The sequence below is a fragment of the Branchiostoma floridae genome, chromosome 16, assembly GCF_000003815.2.
Source record: "Branchiostoma floridae strain S238N-H82 chromosome 16, Bfl_VNyyK, whole genome shotgun sequence".
NCBI lineage: Eukaryota > Metazoa > Chordata > Leptocardii > Amphioxiformes > Branchiostomatidae > Branchiostoma > Branchiostoma floridae.
Genome location: NC_049994.1, coordinates 12,256,524 through 12,270,978, shown reverse-complemented (window position 1 = coordinate 12,270,978; position 14,455 = coordinate 12,256,524). Strand labels below are relative to the sequence as shown.

At 43.9% G+C, this 14,455-nt stretch overlaps 2 protein-coding genes across 2 annotated transcripts; both read right to left on the bottom strand.

Moving 5' to 3' along the window:
• Positions 1-44: 44 nt before the first annotated feature.
• On the bottom strand, positions 45-5,107 carry LOC118432775. Its single transcript, XM_035844395.1, has 7 exons — positions 4,943-5,107; positions 4,750-4,829; positions 4,204-4,365; positions 3,055-3,282; positions 2,380-2,538; positions 145-2,005; positions 45-50 (listed from the first exon to the last, which is right to left on the bottom strand). The coding sequence occupies exons 1-7, from the start codon at positions 5,105-5,107 to the stop codon at positions 45-47; spliced, it is 2,661 nt and encodes an 886-aa protein (XP_035700288.1).
• Positions 5,108-7,427: 2,320 nt separating this feature from the next.
• Positions 7,428-13,711, bottom strand: LOC118432774. The gene is made up of 7 exons (XM_035844394.1): positions 13,550-13,711; positions 13,361-13,440; positions 13,035-13,196; positions 12,355-12,579; positions 11,709-11,876; positions 11,287-11,437; positions 7,428-10,806 (listed from the first exon to the last, which is right to left on the bottom strand). Exons 1-7 carry the CDS (start codon positions 13,709-13,711, stop codon positions 7,477-7,479), a joined length of 4,278 nt encoding a protein of 1,425 aa, XP_035700287.1. The 3' UTR covers positions 7,428-7,476.
• Between the last annotated feature and the right edge of the window lie 744 nt (positions 13,712-14,455).

Genomic DNA, 14,455 nt, shown 5'->3' with positions numbered 1-14,455 from the left:
AGTGAAGGAAGGCGTATCGTTGGATGCAATGACATTTTTGTATGTTACACCTGGGTTACAATTAGGATCCGATGTGTTACACTGACCTTGAAGACGAGCTACAACATGTGACTCGGAAAACCATGAGAAATCTTCGTTTCTAACGCCGTCGGTATACAAGTCATTGAGTTGCGGGCGCGAACAGGTCTGCTTGCCGGTCTTGTTGCACACTGTAAAGGCCTCCAACTGGTTGGAAAACTGGCCCTGACTCAATAAGAAACTCTCCTCACAACATAACGCTTTGTACGCTTCAGGGCGATTGATTTCGTATAAAGGAAATCTATAATCGAAGCATCCTTCGCCAACATTGCACCCGCAGGTTTCGTTAAGCAGTGCAACTTTGTCGGCCATGTTGATCCACGCAATGTCCTCTGGGTAACTGTCGCGCCTGATGGAAGCACCATGGATGGCGAGTAGCTGTGAAGGTAGACAAAGTTGCATTCCCTGGTCACGGCAGCCCTTCTCAGCACTGCTGTGGTTACGGTAAGTCTTCTCCGTGAGTCTAAACAGGGAGTCGTCACAGCAGTAAGCTACATTTCGTACTTCATTTGCAACTCGATAACGATAAACGTTTTTGAAACAAAATTCCGAAGTTGAGTTTGTGCAGTCTTCTTCAAATATGGCCTCCATGTCCTTATCGCGGATCCAGCCCCATTCAGTTGCCTTGACATCTTTGAATGTGTTTAACAAGACCAGTTGCTCTAGAGAACACAGTTGTTTCCCACGTTCTTCACAATACTGGGCGGCGTAAGTTTGCTGGTAAAACCTGTGCTTTGTGGGGAATATTGGTTCGTCGTCATTCTCGCTGATGGAGCATTTTGCGATTGACTGACAAGGAGCAGAAGTCAGGTTTGCTTCTTGGGAACCAGAGGCAGAAGGACAGACTAGGTTTGTGCGATCTCCATTCGGTGCAAACCGGCAGAAGTTTTCCTCCAGGCAATAGTCGAAGTACCGGTTAGGGCAGGCCCAGTCCTGGCAGTTTGCGTTACCAGAAGACCGAACGGTCCCGCGATATGTGGTGACGTTTGTCACACAGTCTTTGCTGCTGCAGCTGATGGAACTGGGATCTATCATGTTCATTGTCGGTAATACGGGATGAAGAAAGATGCCAAAGATGCAGTCAGTCTCTTCACATCCAAGAAACTCAACTCTCATGTTTTTATTTCCCCCATCGTTCTGTCCGTTGGAACGAGGCAGAATGGCGACGTGACGGGTTAAGACAGGGTGTGACAGATGCTGGAAGTTGTAGCCATTGCCGTTGACATGGCCGCAGAAAAGGACGACTTCACCATACTCATCTACATAGTCTGACCAATCAGTCGACGTCAGGCCGTGCTGTATGCCATAAGTTTGAACGTTTCCTTGTATTACTAACCCTGTCAGGATGACCGTTCTGCCAAAATCTACCTCAAAGCGCGGATTTTCATCATCGTTGGGATCAAATTGCCACCCGTTCTTGAAATTCAATCGACCGTACTCTGGTGGGTAATCTACGGCAGATGAAGACGCTGTAATTTGGTGGTCGTATATTTTCCCGCTCTCCATTCCAAGCGGATTGCTGCATCCGGGAACTTTGGCCGTGCATTCGGACTGCACGCACATTTGAGGAGAGCAACAAAACAAACCGGCTTTTTGAGGTGTCTCATTCGTTGGTAGTACTTCATGGTAACATGTTGATGCGGTGTTATTTGAACAGTTATCTTTTAGCATCATCTGAACGCCTTGCCCTGCCCGAATCCATCCCCAGCCGTCAAAACGCCTGCCATCTTTGTGAGCTGTTATCAGCTGACTAGCGGTGCATGGTTTGCCGCGCACATCGCCAACTAAGGTTGCGCATGCGCTTGACTCCAAAGCCTCGATGTGAGTTTCGAAGGTTTGATTGGTTAGTTTGACGTAACTGTCAGGTTTGCAGCAGAGCGTGGCGTTGATTTTAGCGGTGATGTCATCTACACGTCTCAGAAGAATCCTGCAAAAGAGACATCAGCAAAGACATTATTAATATAAGGTGTTCATAAAAGATAGATAAGATTAATCGTGCTTCTATTAGGCTTTGAAACAGTTAGACATCTGTTAATCTGAAATCAAACGTTGCGATGTTTTAATCTGAAATCAAACGTGGCGATGTTTAATCACAAATCTGAAATCAAACGTGGCGATGTTTTAATCACAAATCTCAAATCAATCCATTGAAATCTTTAATTGAGAGTTTGCGCTACACAGACAATGAATGATTTTTTCTACAAGGCGGAAGTTATCCAAACTGTTCCCCAGTTTCCTAAAACTAATTCTAAAAATCCTGTAATATCAAAAGTTGAAAGACAAACAATTGATTGTTCGTACTTGTCATTGTAGCACGTGTCACAAGTATCGTCCGCGTTGCACTGATGGAAGAGCTTAGCTGCCCACCCCTCTTGGCTGAAGTAGCTCCATTCTGACCGTGTGCCATCTTCAGGTGCTCTCAGGAGCTGAGCCAAGGTGCACAGTTGTTTAGATTGGCGTCTGAAATAAAAAAAGGATAATAATATAAAAATTGTTTCACAGAATCATACAATTATGTGGAGCCTGAAAAAATGTGGCTGACCATTATTTTCCAAATTCTTGGAAAACGCTTTTATATAAGTGTTTGTGCTTTATTTAGTACTGTATTTTAAGAATAAAGGCTAAGATACGTGTAGCTTCACATATCTTAGCCGGATTTCCTCGATGTATACAATACCAACATACCAAGCTTTAGACAATTAGACAAATATGTTTTGAATCGGGCAAGGTTTCGTCAAACGTTGAATGTTTGGTTTTCACAAACGAATTTGAAACATGTTTTAAAAATGTAATGACGAATCTCACGAAATTTGTAGAGATAACAATTTGCCTACGTGTGCATACATATTTGGTGACTGTCTTTTTTGTGTGCACCAGTATTTCTGAAATAAACGATATGTGGTCCGATAAATGTCGACACCATGTACTTTCCAGTGCTAGCTAGGTTTACAGTTTGCCTAACTACACAGGACCTACTTGCATTCCGTCGAAGCATCAGCGCTTTCGTTGGAGAGATAGACGACCGCTACTCCCTGCCCATAAGAAGGGTCGCTTGGTCCGGGTACGAAACCGCTTTGGATTTCGCCACACAAGCAGTATTCTTTTTCCCCCAATTGCAAGTAGTTCTTCACGTTATTTTTAGTCCGCTCATCCAGCTCCAGCAAAGCGCCATGCCGGGTGCCTCTCAGCATGGATCTGCGTAATCTGAAATCAAACGTGGCGATGTTTTGATCACAAATCTGAAATCAAACGTGGCGATGTTTTGATCACAAATCTGAAATCAAACGTGGCGATGTTTTGATCACAAATCTGAAATCAAACGTGGCGATGTTTTGATCACAAATCTGAAATCAAACGTGGCGATGTTTTGATCACAAATCTGAAAACAAACGTGGCGATGTTTTAACCACAAATCTGAAATCAAACGTGGCGATGTTTTAATCACAAATCTGAAATCAAACGTGGCGATGTTTTAATCACAAATCTGAAATCAAACGTGGCGATGTTTTGATCACAAATCTGAAATCAAACGTGTCGATGATTTGATCACAAATCTGAAAACAAACGTGGCGATGTTTTGATCACAAATCTGAAATCAAACGTGTGGCGATGTTTTGATCACAAATGTTCACCAACGATTTTGCATTGATATTTTAGAAACTTAAAAGGCACTATATTTACCAACATAACCCCAAAATGTACGTATACGGTCAAACATGTCTTTAGTGATCACTCATGGGACTTGGACACCTCGTACATGGATGACCACTTCAGACCTACGTATGTTACATTTCCCAGGCAAACGGGGGCCCATCTGGGCAGCTTTCGGGAACGAAAAGTATGATACAAAAGACACCAAACTACACAAGACGTAAATATGATAATCGTAGGAATACCTATATTTTTACATATAACATTGAATTTCTATTTTTCGTTTCCACAAACAGCCCGGCCGGGCCCAGGTTTGGAAATGTGACGTTAGCCTTCGGTAGACTTCTGAATGTTTTGAATCACTGGGAGAAGTGATCACTGGGAGAAGTGATTAGAGACAATACCCAGATGCCTCTTATGCTGAGGGGGGGATGGGGACTTGTACATATACAGATTTGACACAAACGTACTCACCGGTTGTTGTTGCAGACAGTAACGGACGGAAAGGTGAGCTTGTTGTTGTCCACAACCTTGATGTCGACGTTGACCGGGTACTCAAAGTACGCTTTGATCAAGATGGCGGCCTGGTACACGAACAGGGTGATGCAGGTGATGAGTATGGCGGTCCAAATCATCCTGTGTACCGATTGGAGGGAAAAAATAAAACAAGAGTTTGGAGACCTCATTCCTCCACGAAATGATTAGAGCTTTTTTAAAAACTCATTCAAATGTTTTCCAAAATTTTGCAAGGGTGCTCAAATGTACACCAATTCATCATTATGCCAATACCTAGATCTGCCAATTGTAAATTAAGAAGACCACAGCACATCAAGGGCCGAACGGAAAAAATGCTGCTGCAGCATCAAGGCCTCAAAAGCATAAAAAACTCGTACTATCTCTATTTTTCATTGAGGAAAAATGACGAATGTTGTAGTAGCTAGACAAGCATTTGTTACTGTTAGCGGCTAGACTACAGTTCTTGAACCATAGTACTTAACATACACATGGATGAATGAATACCTTGATCTAACTGTATCAGCATCTGCCACTCGACTGATGCCATGGGCGGTGGTGGTGGTGCAGAATTCCTTTGTCATCGTCTGATGTCATGGGAACAAATGAAAGATACAGCCACAGGCGTCGGTAATTCTTTGAGACGAACAGCATTCATTGAATTCAAAATCGAATAAAAAAAAAAGAATTCGAAGCATACCTTGATGTCCTTTTTTCTCTGTTCCTTTATCTGCGCATCGCGATCTTTAAGACATTTTTCGACTATCTTTTTCGCACGCTCCTCAGCCGTTTCGTCGATGATTTTAAGGAGCCTGGAGTCTACCACTTGGAGGAGCTTCTGATCTTCGTCACTGGTGGCTGTCATCTTGCTATGGAGATGTTAGGGTCTCCTGTGTGTGGCAAATGTTCATTAATTGAATCATACAGAGCGTTTCCATGCCAAGGAAGCAGGCAGGGGCTTACATCCTTTTTTGAGTCACTATTCGTAACCCAGGCACACAAAGTATTTTTGGGCAACATTGCATTTTCGTGGAAGGAAAGCATTTTTAGGTATGTGTCTTTTTGTATTTAGCCCACATATTGTTCGTACTCAGAAGGGCACATTATCAAACGGCAATCTGAGTTCATTGTGTGCTCAAGTATAATTTTACTCTTTTGAAAGGGCGTTTATGCCGGCAATACAGACTCAGATACGTCAGCTACCGTCCGTCAGTCCCGACATTAACATCGTATTACTCACATTCTACGTTGTCATAAGTTTAATCAAAGTTAAGGGCGATTTTCCGAAAGTAGACAGAGACCAGCATAACTAACATATGTAGAACGGAAAAATATAAAGTACATTGTGTTAGCTTGTAATGGTAGTACGCTGAAAAATCAAGAACATCTTTTGATAGCTCGAGAGGTAACGTTTTAGTGTAGTGTATAGAAATTAGCAAAGTTGCTACGTACCTGTAATACTGGAAAAACGACAAACAGGCTTCCTAATAGTCCGAGAGAGAGATCTGTTGACCGTCCCGTAACAGCGCCCACTGATCTATGAACTACAACTGCTGTAAAATCCGATTTATGAAATCACGATGTATAAGATCCCTAGGGAGGTTTCAAAGCTGTGTAGGTAAACACGCCCATTTACCAATTATGCATATGGCTGAAACTGGTCTTAAAGCTCATCCTAAGTATGTTTAAGAAGGCAGAATAGATGGAGACGATGTTGTAGTACCCAGGACAAACATGCAGACTTGGACGTACGGGGCAAATAGCTGGATACAGTCCAGCATGTGTTCCTTCATCAATTATGTGAACACTAAAGGCTTTTAGCCAATTAAGCACCAAGTTCAGGGTAGATATATAACAATTAAATCATCAAATCCATATTGTCGTTCTGGGAAATGAATATAAATTGATCCTATCAATATTTCTCTGTAGTGCATTTGCTTTGAAATAATTCATGAGTAGGACTGTAAGTGGAAGGCACCTTATCTTCCTCCTTTTTTTGCAATGGCATGTAATCTCTTTATCTCAAATCTGATCTATTAAGTGCGACTGCTGTTGAATATTTGATAGACTGTCTTGACATACTATTAGTTGGTGGATTTATGTTATCAATGCCAATACTAAGTAGCGATGATAGATTCACTTGCTCATGGTACTTGCCCATTGTCCCGTCATCCACATGACATTAACATGAAGTTCCACTGCATCAACGACTAAATTGATCAACTCAACGAAAGGATTCTTCTGTCAATTTGACAGATGAGGAGGCAGACAGGCATTTGCCGGTGGGTTCGGCAACCTGTTTGCCTGACCTGCACATGACTTTTTAAGGTGAAGGAGGCGTGTGCAATTCCTTCTCCACCCTCTCGTCTACTGGAGCACTAAGTCTCACAGGGACAAAACTGTATGCCACGTGTGAGACGGCTCCAGCAGATGTAGCTTTGTTGTTTGGAGTATCCGTCTCCTAGGAGGACTTCCAACCAAGGATGCAAGGGATTCCTCCTACCCCTGACTCCTGTGTCATGGCGGGTGCGTCATGCCCGAACATGACCCTTTGGCCTGTCACTGCCACAATGGCCTGTGACTACCACTGGCCGAAGCTAGGTACTCAACGAACGTAATGTCAGATAGACCTACATACAGTCCCAGTGTTATTTGCGCACCATTAATGGGATGGATTTATGTGGCGCAAATACCTATTATTTGTAGTGCAAATACATTTCTGGCAGGATTTTGATGATATTTCAACAGCATTGATGATTGAAGATGTGGAACTTGCCAAATTGAGGTTTCGACTCAATGCCAATCATTCTATATGGAACTATGCCAAATCTATCAAATAAATAAATACAGAACTCTCATATTAATCAAAGTGTAATATTAACCAGAGTGGACGTATTCCAAAATGTTATCGTTATATTCATAACGACACATGATGCATTACTATCTACAGCATTCCGACGACATACACACAGTTTTCGCTGTAAACACAATGGATGACATCAGTTTATACTTTGCGCTTCTATAAGCTCGGTGAAAAGGCATTCCAAGATGTTTATTTGCTATTGCTACATCTTTAACAACACACGCCATTGCTATGTTCAGCATATACTAATCTACTAATGATACACACAGGTATAGTTTTAAACACAACGCATACCTCAAATTGTACTTTGCGCTTTTACGATGGCAGCTAGTTCTTCCTAATTCACTTAGTCATGATACTCATTCGTCCCGTCAGCTACCAGTCATTATGACAGGGGGTTCCATGTTGCCCTTATCTTTCCTTTCTTTCTTACAAGCAACCTTCACTACATCAACGACCAAATTGATAAACTCAAAGACCGTAATGACAGACAGACCTACATACAGTCCCAACAACCCACCGAGGCCGCTGAGTAAAGTTTCCTCAGTATAAGTGGGATTTTCATTGATCAGTTCGTAATTCAAGTCACGGAAGTACACGTGGACTCTCGCGAGATTTTGTCGTAGTTCATCGGGGCTGAGCGGCAAATTTCGAGCCCGGCTCCTGGTGTGGATGTTTTCCAAGACGTACCAGACGTACCTGTCTGATGGCCACAAGGAAGATGACAGCCAAAGAGCGTAGGAATCTTCCTCACAGGATTGCCGACAATTGCAAAGAAGGTTGCCGTCCTCGTGGCGTTTTCGGACTTCTTGACGACAGCACTCCTGTGTTTTGTTCAGTACACTACACAATGTGCTATTGATGACGATCAGTTCGTCAGAACAGCCACACTTGTCCAGTAAGGCTGCCTGTAGACACGAATGTTGACACGTTTCGTACGTATACCTTCCACCGTACAGCTCGTCTCTTTCCTGGTATGAAGTACAGTCTCCGTAAGGATGTGGCTGTCGTTTGACAGAACTGCGTTTCAAGCCGACGAAAGTGCTCTCTCCAGGTTTGGTATTTAGAGCGTTACCTTCAGGAAACGGCGTCGAACCGACACTATGTATGGTGACCTTTGCTCCGGGATCCTGACCAAACAGGCCCACGTATTCGTCAGACTCGATTGACAGTGTCAGTTTTAAACCGAACTCCGCTCCCACCTTGGTCGTGGTTCGAACTTTGTCGTCTTCGCCGTGATTGAAGGTAAAACAGTTGCCATATTTGGCGTTTTGCGTCACTTTAAAATCGTCCAATGAGCAACGTTCTTTGTCAAAGGTACACTGTAGGATGAGGTCTTCCTTTTGGTGACCCATCTCAGCAATCTCTTCTCGTGTAGCCATTGAGAAGTCTGTGATGTCTGTGTAATCATCTGTGTTTGAGCTGAGAAGGAATCCATCCCAGTCGTTCTCTCCACCAACAGAGTTTAGCTTCAAGTCGACACAGCCAACTTCACAACGTTCGACATGACAGTACTCCCAGTCCTGCTCGCCTGTGAAGCACCACGGTGCTTTGGACGGGTGATCCGGTATGTTACGGCAGTAGTTTTCAGATAGATCTGCATCCGGGTAGAGTGAGGGTGTGGTGCAATGATCCTGTGGGTCATGCGAGTTCCATTTCTGACATGGCCGACCGCTTCTGGTGACGTTCTGCTTGCCTCTGTAGTTCAGGCCACGACCCACAATGCACTCGGGTTCCGCGCACATCGCCTGATGATGATGATAAAACTGAACACCTTTTTCATTTGTTTTTCTTGCAATCGCACAGCTGGAGGATCTACAACCAACTAGTTCGAGACGCACGCCTCCTGTTCGTTTCCATGATCGTGGGTGCAATTGCACGTATCGAGTGGCGACTGCGCGGGGAAAGTATACGTGGTTTGGGGTTTGGCCATCTTTGTTTCCGACGAACAACGTCGGCAAATTTGTCATTTGCCACTGATCTCCGTCGATGCTGAAGGATAATGAGAAGGATGAGACGTAGCCACCATCCTTACCACCTCCTTGTATGATCACCCCGGCCAGCATATGTGAGTCTAGTAAGTCCACTTGTATCCACGGCGTGGTGTCATTTTCCGCCATCTTCCAGGAGGACACGCTGTTAAGCCGGGCATGGTTTGGCGAATGTTTCTGATCAAAGATAGATGAAGTTCGAATCTGATCCCGTAAAATAACACCACTCTCCATACCAAGCGGGTTGTTACAGCCCATGAAGTGATTTGTTATATCGGCTCTCTTTGGGATGGATTGATTTGACGGCGTTTTGACTGAGTCTGGTTTACAACAGTAGACAGAAAAGGCCGTATCGTTGGATGCAATGACATTTTTGTATGTTACACCTGGGTTACAATTAGGATCCGATGTGTTGCACTGACCTTGAAGACGAGCCACGCCATGTGACTCGGAAAACCATGAAAAATCTTCGTTTCGAACGCCGTCGTTATACAAGTCATTGAGTTGCGGGCGCGAACAGGTCTGCTTGCCGGTCTTGTTGCACACTGTAAAGGCCTCCAACTGGTTGGAAAACTGGTCCTGACTCAATAAGAAACTCTCCTCACAACATAACGCTTTGTACGCTTCAGGGTGATTGATTTCGTATAAAGGAAATCTATGATCGACGCATCTTTCGCCAACATTACAGCCGCAGGTGTCGTTAAGCAGTGCAACTTTGTCGGCCATGTTGATCCACGCAAGGTCTTCTGGGTACCTGTCGCGCCTGATGGAAGCACCATGGATGGCGAGTAGCTGTGAAGGTAGACAAAGTTGCATTCCCTGGTCACGGCAGCCCTTCTCAGCACTGCTGTGGTTATGGTAAGTCTTCTCCGTGAGTCTAAACAGGGAGTCGTCACAGCAGTAAGCTACATTTCGTACTTCATTTGCAACTCGATAACGATAATTGTTTTTGAAACAAAATTCCGAAGTTGAGTTTGTGCAGTCTTCTTCAAATATGGCCTTCATGTCCTTATCACCGATCCAGCCCCATTCAGTTGCCTTGACATCTTTGAATGCGTTTAACAAGACCAGTTGCTCTAGAGAACACAGTTGTTTCCCACGTTCTTCACAATACTGGGCGGCGTAAGTTTGCTGGTAAAACCCGTGCCGTGTGGGGAATATTGGTTCGTCGTCATTCTCGCTGATGGAGCATTTTGCGATCGACTGACAGGGAGCAGAAGTCAGGTTTGCTTCTTGGGAACCAGAGGCAGAAGGACAGACTAGGTTTGTGTGATCTCCATTCGGTGCAAACCGGCAAAAGTTTTCCTCCAGGCAATAGTCGAAGTACCGGTTAGGGCAGGCCCAGTCCTGGCAGATGTCGTTACCAGAAGACCGAACGGTCCCGCAATATGTGGTGACGTTTGTCACACAGTCTTTGCTGCTGCAGCTGATGGAGCTGGGATCTATCATGTTCATTGTCGGTAATACGGGATGAAGAAAGATGCCAAAGATGCAGTCAGTCTCTTCACATCCAAGAAACTCAACTCTCATGTTTTTATTTCCCCAATCGTTCTGTCCGTTGGAACGAGGCAGAATGGCGACGTGACTGGTTAAGACAGGGTGTGACAGATGCTGGAAGTTGTAGCCATTGCCGTTGACATGACCGCAGAAAAGGACGACTTCACCATACTCATCTACATAGTCTGACCAATCAGTCGACGTCAGGCCGTGCTGTATGCCATAAGTTTTAACGCTTCCTTGTATTACTAACCCTGTCAGGATGACCGTTCTGCCAAAATCTACTTCAAAGCGCGGATTTTCATCATCGTTGGGATCAAATTGCCACCCGTTCTTGGAATTCAATCGACCATACTCTGGTGGGTAATCTACGGCAGATGAAGACGCTGTAATTTGATGGTCGTATATTTTCCCGCTCTCCATTCCAAGCGGATTGCTGCATCCGGGAACTTTGGCCGTGCATTCGGACTGCACGCACATTTGAGGAGAGCAACAAAACAAACCGGCTTTTTGAGGCGTTTCATTCGTTGGTAGTACTTCATGGTAACATGATGCTGCGGTGTTATTTGAACAGTTATCTTTTAGCATCATCTGAACGCCTTGCCCTGCCCGAATCCATCCCCAGCCGTCAAAACGCCTGCCATCTTTGTGAGCTGTTATCAGCTGACTAGCGGTGCATGGTTTGCCGCGCACATCGCCAACTAAGTTTGCGCATGCGCTTGACTCCAAAGCCTCGATGTGAGTTTCGAAGGTTTGATTGGTTAGTTTGACGTAACTGTCAGGTTTGCAGCAGAGCGTGGAGTTGATTTTAGCAGTGATGTCATCTACACGTCTCAGAAGAATCCTGCAAAAGAGACATCAATCAAAGCATTGTTGAATAAGGTGCTGTTCAGAAGAGATAAAAGTTTATCGTGCTTCTTGCTGCCTTTACACTGGAAATCTGGATCCGTAGAAATATGGAATTGAGAATTTACGCTACACAGACAATAAAAAACTTTTTTGCAAGGCAGAAAATTTCCAGGTTCCAAAACATATATTCTGAATATGCCGTAATATCAAAAGTTGATATCAATTTTAGGACAGCCGTTGAATGAAAGACAATTGATAGTTCGTACTTGTTATTGTAGCACGTGTCACAAGTATCATGTTGTCCAGTCGCGTTGCACTGATGGAAGAGCTTAGCTGCCCACCCCTGTTGGCTGAAGTAGCTCCATTCTGACCGTGTGTCATCTTCAGGTGCTCTCAGGAGCTGAGTCAAGGTGCACAGTTGTTGAGATTGACGTCTATAATGGATAAGAGAAAAGTAAGTATGTAGAAATTATTTCGCAGGATTATAGTTATATGGAGCTTGTAGACGTCAGTGTCCTTCTCATGTCTTTGGAACCGCCTTCCTAGAAATCGCATAAAAAAACTGGAGAAGTTTGTTGCTTTTGCATGACGTAGTAGTTACTCAGTGCTCAACTAGTCACCTTCGGAGATTTCGAGCGGGCCAGGCTTTTATTTTATGGGAGGGGGGTTGGTGATTATCAAAATTGGCTATGTTCTCTTATGCCGGAAAAGAAAGTTTGCCACTGAAGGGAGTTTGCCGTGGAAGCAGTTTTGCCCCGCCTTCCAGGACCCCGTCAGCATTGAAAAATTGTACTCCGATTTAGTCAATGTTTTACAGGGAAGTGTCACATTGGTCTTGGTACTTAGCTACAACTTTAACATGATAATTCTAAAATCTTACATAGTGTGTAACATTAACCACGCAGGACTTACCTACACTCCGTAGAAGCATCGGTGCTTTCGTTCGTGAGATAGCCGACTTGGAGTCTCCTGCTATACATGGGAATGATAATGGGATCGTGTTCGACAGTCGTGGATATGGTCATAGAGGGTACATCTCTCTTTCCCCGCAAGTAGTCCCGCGTGTCATTTTCAGTTCGCTCATCCAGCTCCAGCAAAGCGCCATGCCGGGTGCCTCTTAGCATGGATCTGCGTAATCTGAAATCGATCAACTCGATGAAGTTTTATTCCAAACTTTCCCTCAAGTTTGCCTTGTCAGTCTAAAAACTCAAAACGAACTGTATTTGAATTGCTAGCCTATTAGTAAGCACAAAGCCAAACCTATCCATAGTGACCAATCACGGGACTAGGATAACTAGAACTATCTAATTGGGTGGTCACTGTAGGCAGACTTCTTGTTGATCGTGCCAGTGGAGGAAGTGATTAGGGACAACAAACAAAATATACAGCCGTAACAGTCTGGTGGTCCTTTTGTAAAGCCTAACTAAAGGTGGTCACTTGCACAGGTTTGTCTATATAACGTTAGCAATGGCCAAATGATCCTTATATCAAGTATAGAGTGATCACTAGTACAGGTTTGAGTGTGTATCAATAGCCAAGTGATCCTCATGCAGTGTTAGTTGTATGTACAGATTTAACACAAATCTACTCACCGGTTGTTGTTGCAGACAGTAACGGAAGGAAAGGTGAGCTTGTTGTTGTCCACAACCTTGATGTCGACATTGACCGGGTACTCAAAGTACGCTTTGATCAAGATGGCGGCCTGGTACACGAACAGGGTGACGCAGCTGATGAGTATGGCGGTCCAAATGATCCTGTGTAGAGATTAGAGAGAATAATAAATCAGGAAAATGATAAGTACTGCAGTGAATGTCGAGCTTTCGGTACTGTAAATGGTTGCCATTCTTGAACCGTAGCACATCATCGTTAGCGACATAAAATGATAAATAATGATTTACATGAATTGATGTGTAATTACCTTGATCTAACTGTGTTAGCTTCTGCCACTCGGCTGATGCCATGGGCGGTGGTGGTCGTACAGAATTCCTTTGTCATCGTCTGTAATCATGGGAGCAAAATAAAAGATAGAGCCAGGCGTACGCGTTGATAATGCTTAAGAATAACATTCATCAGGAAGTAGAATTTCAAAAAGGAATTCATGTCATACCTTGATGTCTTTTTTCCTCTGTTCCGTTATCTTTCCGTCTCGATCCTTAAGACCTTTCTCGACTATCTTTCTCGCACGTTCCTCCGCTTCCTCGATGACTTTTTGGAGCTTCGAGTCTATGGCTTGGAGCAGCTTCTGATCTTCGTCGCTGGTGGCTGTCATCTTGCTATGCAGGTGATAGGGTCTGCTGTATGTGGCAAATGTTCTATGATTGAATCACACAGAGCGTTTCCATACCATGGAGCAGGTAGGTGCTGACATTCTTATTGATGTCACTACTTGTAACTCAAGTGCACACATCATTTCCTCTGTTATTCTCTCCTTTAACCTGTATAGATTTATTAGGCGTCATTTTAGAGGGCCAAAATATCTTTAGATTTTTAAAGTGCAATTTTAGGTATGTGTCATGGTCAGTCTGTTTGTGTAGTCATTTAGCCCGCAAATTGGGCGTACTTAGAAGGGCACATTATCAAACTGCATCTGAGTACATGGTGTTAACCTCAAGCATAATGTACTATTTTTAAAAGCTTTAAGATGAGCTGGTGTGTTGCATCGAAGGGCGTTTATACTGGCTATGCAGACACGGATACATCAGCTGCCGTCGGCAACAACGTTGCTATCAAAGTAATCAACTTGAACGTTCCGGGTGACTTTCCGAAAGAAGATCTAGATAGGAACAATATAGCTAACAAATGTAGAACGGAGAAAATGTAACATACATTGTGCTACAGTTATCAGGTAATGGTAGTTGCTAACCAAAATATATATCAATGACATCTTTTGATAGCTCGATATCTAACATTTTAGTATGGCATACAGAAATAGGCGACATTGCTACGTACCTGTAAAACTGGAAAAACGACAAACAGGCTTCCCAATAGTCCGAGGGAGAGATCTGCTGACCGC

Bases quoted from the DNA above. Each gene is read 5' to 3' on its own strand.
- LOC118432774 (XM_035844394.1), bottom strand. From the start codon at position 13,711: ATGACAGCCACCAGCGACGAAGATCAGAAGCTGCTCCAAGCCATAGAC. The intron at 11,438-11,708 runs GTACGAACTATC...TCTCTTTTGCAG, and splicing joins GACACGTGCTACAATAACAA to GATTCTTCTGAGACGTGTAG. The intron at 10,807-11,286 runs GTGCGCGGCAAA...TATGGCATACAG, and splicing joins GCGCAAACTTAGTTGGCGAT to CACGGCCTGACGTCGACTGA.
- LOC118432775 (XM_035844395.1), bottom strand. From the start codon at position 5,107: ATGACAGCCACCAGTGACGAAGATCAGAAGCTCCTCCAAGTGGTAGAC. The intron at 3,283-4,203 runs GTGAGTACGTTT...GTTTGATTTCAG, and splicing joins ACTGTCTGCAACAACAACCG to ATTACGCAGATCCATGCTGA. The intron at 2,539-3,054 runs GTAGGTCCTGTG...TTTTTATTTCAG, and splicing joins GATGCTTCGACGGAATGCAA to ACGCCAATCTAAACAACTGT.